Source organism: Gadus macrocephalus, chromosome 10, assembly GCF_031168955.1.
Source record: "Gadus macrocephalus chromosome 10, ASM3116895v1".
NCBI lineage: Eukaryota > Metazoa > Chordata > Actinopteri > Gadiformes > Gadidae > Gadus > Gadus macrocephalus.
In genome coordinates, this window is record NC_082391.1 from 15,436,403 (window position 1) to 15,450,031 (window position 13,629).

Sequence of the window (13,629 nt, forward strand, 5' to 3'; positions counted from 1 at the left end):
TGAGGTACATGATAATCATTTACGGTTTTTAATAACATAAAGACGGAAATACAAATGTGATTATTGTTAATCTATTACTGTTATAGCGACAATGGTCGCACAACTTATATATTTTTTTGTTTATGTTCTCTTTGGTTGTCACATACCCTATTTTCATCCTAAAATCAGTGTTCATTCAAGCCTTAAAGTCCATGAGGAATTTCAGTTATATAATGCTTCATGTCCAATCTTATGTCCATTCATTTCTTTAACAGTTTAATGGCTCGTATTAGAAACGCTCTATTATATATTGTCATCTCCCATCTAACCTAATACCTAACTTTGGTCTCTGTTGTTTAATATCTGTGCTGTTTTGTATAAAGCTACATAGTTACGAAGGACGGAGATGGAGAAACACAACTCTTTGTTTAGGGCCCTTCTATAACAAGAACAGAGACAGTGGGGTGTTTGTGTGTGTGTGTGTGTGTGTGTGTGTGTGTGTGTGTGTGTGTGTGTGTGTGTGTGTGTGTGTGTGTGTGTGTGTGTGTGTGTGTGTGTGTGTGTGTGTGTGTGTGTGTGTGTGTGTGTGTGTGTGTTACTTTATGGGAAAAGCTCATTAATGAGGTGAACAGAAGTCTGGTTCAAAGCCCACATTGTGCTTGTGAATTGACACAATAGCAGACCAAATGATCAAATACTATTCTCACAATGCACAAGACAGAGGTATCTGCTACTAAACACCGTTACCTTTTAGGCACACACATCATCTGAGATCATTTGGTGTTGACGCAATGTGTTTCCAGCCATGACCCTCGCTAATTGGGACCCTATTGTGGCATTTTGCCATGAGGGTGACGTTCACATGAAGGGGCTGGCCAATCAGATAACCCATTATTATGGCCACCCTCAAAGTTCGTGCCAGGATTACAGGACAGGCACAGGAAAGGAAGATGCAGAAATATGAAAGCAAAACAGTGAAAGAAAAAAATCTTTTGTCAAATGTGGATTGTGACTTATTTTTCTTGCTGTGTTTTGCCTTTGGACTGTTTATGATATAAGGTCATTCGTTTGGCTTCGAGGAGAGAGCAAGATGAAGATTTCGTGCCATCATCAGAGATCGGTTTCGGTGGAACTTTCTAGCATACACACACACACACACACACACACACACACACACACACACACACACACACACACACACACACACACACACACACACACACACACACACACACACACACACACACACGCACACACACACAAACAGGTGGCACGTATAGGGCTCTGTTATGGGCTGGGACTTTCTTGTAAATGTTAATCATTCATATTTACAGCTGCGAGATGGTTATCAGGGTGCCAAAGCAACAGCCAAAGGTCCACTCTAGTTCAGTGTTTGAGGAGCAGCTTGAGAACAGCATCTGGTAGGTCTCTCTCTTCTCCTACCATTATCCTCAGATAGAATAAGAAGTATCTTGCCAGGTAACGTTTACATCAGCCACTGGTAAAATGTTTTTTTTTGCTACGTAAATCAAGAGAGTCAATCAGTTGCTTGGACTCGACCATCAATGGTTCCTCTTATTGTGCCTCCTTGAATGCAGACGAAAGAGGTGGACGTTTCGTGTTAACATTCAGAATTGTGTAATGTATGAACCTGGGCTATATGTTTGTATGTTTAGAATATTATTGTTTTACGTTACTGTGTAGACTTTCTCTCTTTGTTTAATCTTTACACTTTATGGTTTAATGCTATTCTGGCGAACATTCCCTTCAGTTTAAGATTATGTTTATGACTTACCAAAAGTCAACTTTTGTGTGCACTAATAAAAATGAATTACAGCAACCATATTTCTCATGAAATGATATATAGGTTAGTAAATTGCTACATAGAATTAATTTATCTGACATGTAGCAATTTCCAGTTGTGCACGAAAGAAAATACCCACATTTTTTATTTGAACAATGTCTAAAGTATAGGCCTAAACAAGGACCTGTAAAGAAACCTTTCCCCCCACTATGATGTCTTTGTCTCAGGGTTAGGCATGGGCAGGCCTACCATCACAGCGAGCAGCTTACTGCTTCTGACTGTTGCTGCATTGATCACATTAACAAATGGTGAGTTGAGCTTCAGGTTTTTTAAACAAATAGCTGTTTGGACCATACCTGTGCATTCTAACAAACTGTTATTTTCTTGGAAATTGCTCTGCAGCGAATTTGACTCCTGAAATTCTCAATAGCCTTGTGAGCTTGTGTGAAGACATCCCTAAAGGTGTGCATACAATCTTAAATACTAATAGCGTTTTTTGTATTTGTACAAATCCACCATTCTAACAATGAGGTGTCATGTTCTTGTTACTTTAAAGGTGGAGATGCCTTCCAAATAGAGGCGACGGATAGGGACGGGGACACCCTCAGTTACTCAATCAGTGGACCAAATGCCGGGTTCTTTACTGTGGACGAAACCACTGGAATGGTCAAAATAAATACCGGACTTGATCGAGAGGTAGGAGTATTATTATTATTAGACGATTTCCGTTACATATATTTTTTCAGCATGTTAAAGTAAGTCAACCTAAAATGGCATTTGTGAACCTTTTTGTGTTTGATTTTTTATATTGTTTTTCATTAACACTTTACAACTGTTAACTATTAAACTATTCATTGTTTTAATAATTGAACGTGTTCTTTTTTTGTTGTTTCTCCTTACGTCAAGGCTAGAGACTCATTAGTGGTCACTATTGCGGTTTCTGATGGCAAAAATATGGTAAAGTTTCAGTAAATTGAACATATATGTATTAAAAATGAATGTATTGTATTCATAAAGGCCTCAATGCTCATCCGTGTTTTTTCAGGCTACTAAAGATCTTACAATAATACTATTGGATGCCAATGACAACGCACCCATGTTTCAGGAGTCCTCTTACAATGTAGATATCAAAGAGGTGAGTGGGACGTGTTCTTGATGCTGACTAGTTTCAAATACCTTTGGACATTTTTTTAAATGTGTTGATTTCTTTATTTTTTGTTAACCACAAAAATAATGAAGGAACAGCAGGTTAATTAACAGCCCTATTCCATTATTTCAAAAAGTAAAGATGAATTAAACTGAAGAATGATATGATTTAGTAGTCTTGTTTTTCTGACTTAATGAAACCAAGCGAGTGTTATGAAGCAATGGCCCCAATGTTTTGCACCATCGTTATATAACTCTACAAAAAAATAAATAAAAATACAGCAAGTTTATAGTTTCTTCTACCCTTCAAATTGAACCAACACCTGGACATATACTTGTAAACAACTGTGATCCACTTTTGTGTCTAATTGTGCTCTTTATTCATTCTTCCTTTCAATATCTAGAATGCCGATGTGGGAAAAACTTTATTCAAAGTATTGGCAATTGATCCGGACACTGGACCGGCAGGCGCTGAGATATACAGCATTGCTGAAGTTAGTTGGCCAATACATTTTTATCCATTATTGGAATAGTAATTTGCCATGACTGTGTTTGAATCCCATTTTTCAAATGTCTTTTTCCAGGTAGCTCCAATTGAGGGAGAAAAGCTCTTTTCCATCAGCAGCCGCGGCGGTGAGGTCAAACTAATCCAGCCTCTAAACTACACTTCTTTGAGCACCTTCTACCGGCTAAAGATAAATGCGTCTGTAAGTGTTTTGAATGTGGAATGATATTTTGTACTGAGTTTTCCAGTATAATTACAGCCCTTACGTTCAATGTGTAGCTACTACATCCCACATCCTCCCTTCTAACGGCGGCCCACTATGATCCCATACCAGGATGACGGAGGTGGCGAATGCAAAATGACTAAACCCCTGTCGAGTATCACCTACGGCTTCATCACAGTAGTGGACGTTCCGGACCTCAATCCCAGATTCCTATCGCTTCCGTACAGAGGATCAGTGGAAGAGGGATCACCAGTGGTAAGTGATGTTCGGACCTTACACTAGTGAGTTAACAAGGTACAATCCGTTGAGAGTCACATGTGTAGGGCGGTTGAGTGTCACCAGAATCAAGAAAACAAGACAAACTAGGTGAAAAAACAGCATGTATACATAATGTAGATCCACTGGAAAACCGATGATCATACGATTGAGTTAGTGAGTTAGTTAGGTTCTTTAATGTCCCCAAGGGGATAATTGTTTCCACACATTCAAGTTGATTTCAGGGCAGCATACATTTAAAAAGGTACAACACAGTGTAGCGACACTGTGTAGCACACAGATAACAAATAAACTCTCTTCCCACATATACAACAGATAACAGATCAACCCTCTTCCCACATATACCACAGAAAAACATGTAAAACCATATAGTTATTGGATGTTTTCACACGCTTAGGGATGATGGTTTTGCATCCAGCACGTTAAATTGCAGTTACTCCCGGCACAGTTACAGTGTTTACGTAGTGTTACTTTCATGAGGCATGATGTCAAGGTTGTGTGATTTCCTCTCACCAGGGAACGACAGTGCTTGCAGTGTTAGCCCTAGACCAAGACACAGGGGTCAACGACAAAATGATCTACACCATAGAACGTGAGTGTCCACGAAGACAGCTGTTGACTTGTAACTACGGTAACTTTGAGAAGGGAATGGATGCACGTGATGGAACACCATCTCCTCTTTGTGTCAGCTGGCTCAGGCGAACCGGTGCCCTTCATCATCGCAAAAACTACAGGTGTTATATCTGTCAGTTCAGAAATCGACCGGGAAACCATTGGTGATAGTTTTACACTGACGGTCAAGGTAGGATGATTTTAAACAGTTTCCTTTAGCAAATTATCTTTCATGTCGTTGATCAAATACAAATGGCCCATACGGATGATTATTTCAATTATGTATGTTTAAGATTATGTGTGCAGTTATGAGCGTTTATGTGTGTGTGTGTGTGTGTGTGTGTGTGTGTGTGTGTGTGTGTGTGTGTGTGTGTGTGTGTGTGTGTCTACTACATTCACACTATTCTATGAATATTTTCTAATTCTATTATATTCTATTGTATTACAGGCAACTGAGCAGAAGAAAAACGTATATGGGGAGGATGCCTTTGCCACTGCGGATGTGCAGATAAACATCCTTGACATTAATGATAACCCGCCCAAGTTTTATAGCTGTGGAAGCAAAAAATGCTTGGAAGAGAGTCAATTTAGAGGAGAAATCCAAGAAAACTCTGCCGGAACTCTTCAAATCAACATGACAGTCAAAGACCTTGATCAGGTCTTGTTAAAAATCATGACAACCACAAACGTACAACTCTTACAACTGCCGAGCGCTTTCCATGATTCATGGAAAAAACTGTTAATTCATAATCCCATCATTTTCAGGACGGACAAATCATACTGGAAGTGGATGGCGTGGATAAGGACGCCTTTGCCGTGAATCCTACGTCGACAACCTCACAAAGCACCGTCCAGCTTGTGGTCAAAGACCCTCAAAAATTAGATTTTGAAACGAAAAAAGTAATGGTTGTTCAGGTGAGATGCGTCTGTGCACGGTTTGCAAACGCCACATGAAGGCACGTCTACCCAGGCGATAAAACGGATAGTGTGAGTCAGGGTTCACTGAGATAAACAAGAGGAGAGGGGAAATGACTGAGAGTGGTTTATTGTGTCAACATGGCAGATATGCGTGAATATTATTTCACACATGGGTTGAGGGAGAATTCTCGCCACCCTTTGGACCCCAGTTGTCAGTTGTTTGTTGCCTTTTATCAGCTTGTCCTAATCATGTGTCATGGAAAACAAAGTTTTACAATTACACCCAATCATCATAACGTGGTCATCGAGAATAGAATCCACTTCATGTATCAAATCAACGTACTGAAGATATTCCGTGCGGTTCGTCCTTGACTTTGTTCTGTTGTCCTGGGTTTGTGTGTTGTCTGTTGTTCACCACGGGCCAGGTGATCGCCATAGATGAGGAGGATGAGTCCATGCGTTCCACCGCCACCGTTACCATTACGATCTTGGACGTGAACGACAACAGCCCCACCTTCCCAGAGGACACGTACAAGCTCAATGTGCCGGAACACAGTGCCGTTGACACACCAGTGGCAACGATCACGGTATGTCCCGTACACAGTCTCTGGGGTCGGTTACAGCCTGTACATCTTGGCTGGATTCAAGTGCTATCAAAGCTATTGTGAACATTAACAATAATCATAGTAATAATGGAAATATGGTAAATATATACATACACAAAGATAGAGCAGGCTGGTTGAGCAGCATAAGTGTTTTCTGATTGGTCTTAATATGTAAGGCAATAATGTGAAGGCAGAATGACAGATACACTGCCCTGAAGCTGTCACAATTCTATGGCATCTCAAATCTATTTCAATTAGTTAAATGGTATTTGGCTTTTTTTTTATCTTCTTCAGGCAACAGATGGCGACGTAATGGACAAGGACAAACTCACCTACCGACTGCTTCCACAGAGCATGTGAGCAAGCCATTTCTATATCCCATTAGGTTTCAGGATCATAAATGTCAATTTTATAACCTCTCTCCTATCACATTGGAGTCTCAGTTTTATTATGTTTCTGTGGAAGGAAGCCTTCTGGTTTAACTCAAGTCGCTTGTGTATGTGTTGACTATGAACATAGGACATTCAATTGCACCTCTGACTATAATATCTTTGCTTTTCAGCCTTAAATATTTCAACGTAACAGAAAACACGGGGGAAGTCTATGTGACAAATAGCAAGCTGATTGACCGCGAGGTCAATTCTCTGTACTCAGCCACACTGCAAGCCAGGGACACCAACAACCTCATCGGCACCACAGTGCTGGAGATCAGTCTGACGGACATCAACGACAAACCGCCCAAAATCAACCCCAACTCCTACAATGTGTTTGTTGAAGAGGGCAAGGAGTTCACACTTCAAATAGAGGTTCATATAAAATGAGAATATGCATGTTTAAAATCCCAATGCATGTGCTCATTTTGGTGTTTTGTCACATAGCTCTGTTTTGAATTATCATGTTCTTAATCGCTTTTGGTGTTTTGTCCCGTGGCTCTGATTTGAATTAATGTGTTTTTAATCACATTTGGTGATTTGTCTCGTAACTCTGTTTTGTATTAATGTGTTTTTAATCACCTTTGGTGTTTGGTCTCATAGCTGTGTTCTGAATGAACATGTATTCAATCCCTTTTTCCACAGGCTACAGACGCAGATGACCCAGAGTCGTCCAACTCAAAGATAGTATTTGCCATCGTGCCCACCAACTACAGCGATTACTTCACCATCGACGCCACCACAGGGGTGCTGACCAACAGCGCTGAGCTGGACAGAGAGGCCTTAGAGCCTGCGGCAAAGGGCAAGATTGAGCTGAATATAACCGCTACCGACCAGGGTGTGCCTGCTTTGATGACCTCGGCCGCTGTGACCGTCAATGTAGAGGTGAGCAAAAGAGCAGCATCCAGTGACGGAGATCTCACCTTGTACCCGGCTCCAACCCGACCTGACCCTTCATAATAATCACGCTTTGTGTTCTTGCTGCGTGTGTTGCAGGACGTCAACGACAACAAACCCATATTCACACTGAGTTCTTATGAATTTTCCGTCAAGGAAGGGGTAAAAGGTGAGCATGAGGGTGTGAAGCTGTTCGAGCGCTAGTTCCCTGCGAGATCGACACAGAGAACGAAGGACAAACCTCCGCCAACACTGCCCTCTGTTTTCCATGGTGTGATCAGGTGCCGTTGTGGGCTCCGTCTGGGCGAGGGACTTGGACCAGGCTTTGGATTTCAACCGCATCTCCTTCACCATCCTCGGAGGGAGCTTCGGCAGCTTCATCATCCGCACGGTGGCGAACGGCACGGGTTACCGCGGCGACATCACCGTTGACCCAGACGTCGAGCTGGACTACGAAAAGAAGCCCAAAGAATTCAACCTGCAGGTGGAGGGGATGGACCTGTCGGGGAGCAAGGCGGTGGTGGAGGTGAAGATCAATGTGCTGGACGTCAACGACGAGAGGCCAGAGTTCAAGCCCGAGGGGCCCCTGGAGGTGGAGGAGAACAGCAAGGACACCGGGTCCCTGGGCCGCTTCTCGGCGGAGGACAAGGACGCGACCAGCTCCTTGGTCTACCAGATGGAGTCCTGCGAGTGCCGATGCAACGGCACCTATACACCCTGCGACTGGATGCTGGTGGACGGGAATGGAGCGGTCACCATCAACCCGGAGGCCAAGCTTGACTATGAGGAGTGTGACAAGGTGAAGGTGTGGGCCCAGGTGGTGGACGAGAACACAGAGGTGGGAGAGAACAACAGCATCAGCGCAGGTGAGGACGAGCCGCCACGCCTCCGTTCTGTGACTGTCACAGGTGGCGACACACACATTGCACAGACATAGACATGCACGACCGATTCTCCTTGCTTGATGCGTACCAGCAGATGCTATAAAGATGTTTACTTGTTTATTCACTTGCATACACTTACTTGTATGCACTGTGGCATGTAATATGTCATATAGTAAATGTGTGGATAGAACATGTACATGATGTGTTAAAACATATTGAACCCTAATGTAAACTTTTCTTTGACCCGATGTTAGCGGAAATGGTGGTGAACATTGTGGACGTCAATGACAACGCTCCAGAATTCCTTATCTCAGACGCTGTCATTGGTGAGTTCACAGCATCCATCTGTCAGAAAATAGGTGTCTCATTTGAAGTCTTTTACTCCGAATAATAAAGATCCATGGCCTTTCTTTGCGGATCCTAATATTGCTTGGCAGGTGATGAGGCGAGCAAAGACTATTAGGGTGAAACTGATATCTTGTTTTCTTCATTAGTGCTGGTGTCAGAAACCGCGAGCAAGGGTTCATCAGTGACACAGGTTACAGTGAGTAGGCCATACGAGCCACTGGCAACATCTCCACGATCCCATACAGAACATTGGACCGGGACAGTCATTAACCACGTCAAACGTTCCCACGTCCACAGGCTACGGACCGGGACAGCGGGATCAACAAGGAAATCAAGTTCAAAGTGACAGAGGTGAAATACGAGGACACCAACTCCCAGATAGAAGATTTTAGGACCATCTTTGAGGCTGTCACCACTCAACAGCAGGACTTTTATGTGGGAATCATTCAGTGAGTATAAAGACAACCACGCCTCCTTCCAGCTGGTATCCTCCCTCTAAACGATCTCCGTCTTCATTGGTCCATTGTCAGATCTTTTAAAGACTTTGTGTTTTTTATTTGGCAGACCTACTGAAGAGCTTGATAGCTCAAAGAAGGGGAAGTATTTGGTGAACGTGACCGCGACAGACCGCGGTGGCCTCTCCGCAAGAACTGAACTCAAGGTGAGCGGCACCTGGGTTTGATTCCTTGGCAGTTTGTTCACTTAATTGAATTAAAGATAATGGAGCATCCATTAGATTGGGTTTTCCACATGTTTTAAAAAGTTCATGCTCTCTTTTGCTGTATTTTAGATTTTTATTATCGACAAATCATTTAAAGTTGAAGTCCGATTTGGATTGCCAAAGGCGGAAGTGGTTGCAAGCCGAGACAGTATCACTCTGTAAGTCATTTTATTGTGTTATTTATTTGGTATTAAGTCTTTTTATGTTTTCTTAATATCCATTTTCAGGGACAATTCTTATCAGGTGTTCTGTTTAATGTTTTCAGGGCTCTTTCTGCTGCAACCAAATCTGCTGTTTATGTAACTGCTATTATAAACGACCCGGGTCAAGTCAGGTAATCATCTTTTTTTTTGTAAACAAAAGACTAGTGAGGCTCCCCACGTTGAATTTATTCTACCCACTAGAGGGAGCCAAACTCACGGACAATATCGAGGGCGCATAGTCAATGCAATAGCCACATACCAGAGTTATCAAAGTTTCACTACACAATTTCCTCCCGTAGTTCCCATGTCGATTTAACTTGTTATTCTCCCCAGGGCTCTGGGTGACACTCTAATGATGGCGTACTTCGTACACCCTAACGGGTCCGCCCTTTCGGAACAAGATGTGAATAAGAAGTTCACAGATCCAAAAAATTATGACCTACTGGCACCATACAATCTCGAAAACGTTGTGAGTTATTCCTTTCACATGTACTTCTATTCTTTAACTATCTAATATCATATTGTTCGTATTGAATTGTATTGTTTGCTGGTGAGTAGTCCTTGAGAAGGTGTGATGTCAAGTGTGTGTGTGTGTGTGTGTGTGTGTGTGTGTGTGTGTGTGTGTGTGTGTGTGTGTGTGTGTGTGTGTGTGTGTGTGTGTGTGTGTGTGTGTGTGTGTGTGTGTGTGTGTGTGTGTGTGTGTGTGTGTGTGTTTCCAGGGCAAAGTGACTGTGGTCCAAGAGCCCCCCAACACTTTGCAGTTTGGGTTACTGGGTCTGTTGGGGGGGCTGGTGATTGTCCTCATCGTGCTCACGACCACTTTGGTCTGCACCCGGAGAAGGTAACACAGTCTCCATCTCGTCAGGAACATTTCCATCACTCATATGAATGAATCTTATACCAACAATAAATGACTTCTTAGGGACTTAGGTCTTATATAGGGACTTGTGTCATCGTATGCTAATAGTACTATATTGTATCAATGTTTTTGTAATTGTTTTATGTGTTGCTGATTGGTACAACTGATAGTCTTTTTTTATATTTTGTATGTCCTTCCATCCAACACACAAACGAGACACAGAAAAATACACGCACGCACACACACACACACACACACACACACACACACACACACACACACACACACACACACACACACACACACACACACACACACACACACACACACACACACACACACACACACACACACACACACAGCTTCAAGGTTTGTGTTGTTGTAATTTCTCCAGCTACCGCACCAAACTGAAGGCAGCGAAGGCCATGAAGTACACCAACATGGAGACCACAGACAACCAGCGGGGGGGTCCGGTCGTCCCGGGAACCAACAAGTACACCATGGAGGGGTGAGGACTTACCTCCTAAACGTCTTAGTTTCACCTCACCTGGGATGTGGCAGTAAACAAGTGTCCTAGCGTTGTAGTGATGTAAAGTAGGGCCTACATCTACTGCTGTTACTGTTATTTATTTGTGTGTGTGTGTGTGTGTGTGTGTGTGTGTGTGTGTGTGTGTGTGTGTGTGTGTGTGTGTGTGTGTGTGTGTGTGTGTGTGTGTGTGTGTGTGTGTGTGTGTGTGTGTGTGTGTGTGTGTGTGGTCCTGATTGGCTAACAGGGCTAACCCGGTGCTCAACCTGAACATAGACACAGTCACAGACCTGGGCTTCGACGAGGAGAGCTCCAACGTTGAAAGAATCAGGTAACTGGGTCCCTCTTAGTGATTTGTCACTGTCTTGCCTAATCCATCTTCCTGCTACGCCTGTTCTACTGCTACACCTGTCCTGCTACATCTATTCTTCTGCACCACCTGTCCAGCTACACCTATTCTCCTGCTACACCTGTTCTCCTGCTACATCTGTTCTCCTGCTACACCTGTTCCTCTGCTTCACCTGTTCTCCTGCTACACCTTTCCTCCTGCTACATCTGTTCTCCTGCTACACCTGTTCTCCTGCTACACCTTTCCTCCTGCTACACCTGTTCTCCTGCTACACCTTTCCTCCTGCTACACCTTTCCTCCTGCTACACCTGTTCTCCTGCTACACATTTCCTCCTGCTACACCTGTTCTCCTGCTACACCTTTCCTCCTGCTACACCTGTTCTCCTGCTACACATTTCCTCCTGCTACACCTGTTCTCCTGCTACACCTTTCCTCCTGCTACATCTGTTCTCCTGCTACACCTCTTCTCCTGCTACACCTTTCCTCCTGCTACACCTGTTCTCCAGCACAGTGTCTTACAGTGACAGGAGAATCTCGACCTTTGTACCGAAAAATATACAGTCTGGGAGCAGTTCCAATCAAACATTTTATTGTGATGACACATCATGATATGCCATCATCATATCTACATTCGAACGAGGAGGTAGCCTGTTGTTTACACGTCATCGGACCTCGTTTTATGACTGTCGAAAAATAGAGTCAAATAGGATCCAGGTTGACTGAGGCAGAGATTCACTGCTTCTCTGTATTTCTAATCATTTAAGGATGAGCTGATACCGGAATAATGGAATTGTATCCATGTGTTTGACAATTTTTGTGTGTGTCTGTGTTTTTATTTTAAAGTGTAAATTCCTTTGACGACGGCATGAGCCTGCACTCTGAGAACGACAGAACTATGATGGTGAGGCCTTTTTCAAAGTTCAAGTTCTTATCTGGAATATGACACACGGGTCAACAATATTCCCGTCAAGAACCAATTATTCTTTATTGTCTATGGATAGTTAACGGTACTTATTTCCTTTGACATACATTTCTTTGCCTATACTTGGGATGATATATCTTTCTTTAAAGGGGACTTCATATATATAACAGGTCATCCAGGAGGAGGACGAGGAGTCAATAAACATCGAGCCTCTGGGGGCAGCACTGGCCCAGAGAGCCAACCGACGGGAGGCTGGGAGCTCTGAGATGGGCTTCACCAACCCTGCCTTCAGCGTCACGGACCTGTAACCCCTAACAGACCCGGAACAGACCAATTACAGATCTGGAACAAACCTGTAACCTGTAATCAACATGCAACAGACCTGTAATAGACATGTAATCAACCTGTACCAGACATGTAACATACGTGTAACAGACCTGTAACATAAATGTAACACAGACATTTAATAGACTCGTAAGCTACCTAAGAATAATATGAAGAATGTATCATATTAATACAATTAAATAAGAATATTAATAATAATAATAATAATAAATGCACCTTTCTTTTCCATTCAAAATGGAATTTGCATGGATTTGAGAAAAAATCCATAATGGTAAGGAAAAGGTATTAGGAAAGAAAACCAACCAAATTTGTGTTGCACATGTGAATCACTTTATTCTACTCAGTACAATATTTAAAATGTTGTTTCATATACATTTTCCTCATCATGCTTTCTGTTTTGTCAATGTATTTTGCTCGAATCAACACAATTCTTCAAAGAAGAATTATGATTAAAAACTGGTTAAAAAGCGAATATACCTCTCCTACATCATGTGACTAAAGGAAATACACCATGGAAGTATTCTACGCAAAAATATTCTCCGGGATCCTTAACTTTAGCAAACTTTAGGAAATATTATTTTTACAACAGCAATAGGCTTTACTTATGACCAGTATAATATAATTTATATTTAACCCTGTATTGAATTAGAAAAATTAATGTATTGCACTTTTTTCTAATGTGTTGTCATATGAAAAACTTCTATTCCAATGTTTCTGTAGATAAATGCCAAATAACCAATGAAGTAAACACATTAACATTTACAACTGAATCACTAATCAAAACTAACTCAGAAATAATATCCAACCTTAATTATAAATTCTCTTAAACACTATGAGTACCACATCTTCCATAAGTGTGTTTCTAAAACTCTCACAATACAAGGTAGACAGTAACAAAGAATAAGCGTAGATGTTTGCGCCAGAAGGATATACAGCATAAAGACTTTGTTGCCACATTCAAACACTGGATTTTCCTCATTCACATATTGAAGTGACTTTAGACCACTTTTCATTCCTCTATACCCATGCAATACTACATATCCCTATTCTCATCCTCATTTAACTACAGTGACTTT

General features: G+C 42.2%; 1 protein-coding gene across 3 annotated transcripts; it reads left to right on the forward strand.

Moving 5' to 3' along the window:
• Positions 1-1,278: 1,278 nt before the first annotated feature.
• cdhr2 (cadherin related family member 2) lies at positions 1,279-12,764 on the forward strand. Of its 3 annotated transcripts, none has more exons than XM_060062743.1 (31): positions 1,279-1,400; positions 2,011-2,091; positions 2,186-2,245; positions 2,340-2,479; positions 2,690-2,740; positions 2,829-2,918; positions 3,334-3,423; positions 3,514-3,636; positions 3,769-3,912; positions 4,450-4,525; positions 4,623-4,735; positions 4,994-5,203; positions 5,311-5,460; positions 5,889-6,050; positions 6,363-6,424; positions 6,631-6,874; positions 7,145-7,384; positions 7,496-7,565; positions 7,678-8,262; positions 8,535-8,606; positions 8,775-8,824; positions 8,926-9,077; positions 9,193-9,289; positions 9,419-9,507; positions 9,615-9,683; positions 9,886-10,021; positions 10,272-10,393; positions 10,806-10,919; positions 11,185-11,268; positions 12,130-12,187; positions 12,358-12,497. In XM_060062743.1, exons 2-31 carry the CDS (start codon positions 2,019-2,021, stop codon positions 12,373-12,375), a joined length of 3,744 nt encoding a protein of 1,247 aa, XP_059918726.1. In that variant the 5' UTR covers positions 1,279-1,400; positions 2,011-2,018; the 3' UTR covers positions 12,376-12,497. The 3 variants fall into 3 exon arrangements, with proteins under 3 accessions (XP_059918726.1, XP_059918724.1, XP_059918725.1); XM_060062741.1 differs by having other exon boundaries at positions 1,280-1,400; positions 12,379-12,764; XM_060062742.1 differs by having other exon boundaries at positions 1,280-1,400; positions 3,769-3,909; positions 12,379-12,764.
• Positions 12,765-13,629: the final 865 nt, after the last annotated feature.

Excerpts from the sequence above, each read along its gene's own strand:
- cdhr2 (XM_060062741.1), top strand. The coding sequence starts at position 2,019 with ATGGGCAGGCCTACCATCACAGCGAGCAGCTTACTGCTTCTGACTGTT. Across the intron at positions 2,480-2,689 it reads ATACCGGACTTGATCGAGAG|GCTAGAGACTCATTAGTGGT; the intron begins GTAGGAGTATTA and ends CCTTACGTCAAG. Across the intron at positions 10,394-10,805 it reads TTGGTCTGCACCCGGAGAAG|CTACCGCACCAAACTGAAGG; the intron begins GTAACACAGTCT and ends TAATTTCTCCAG.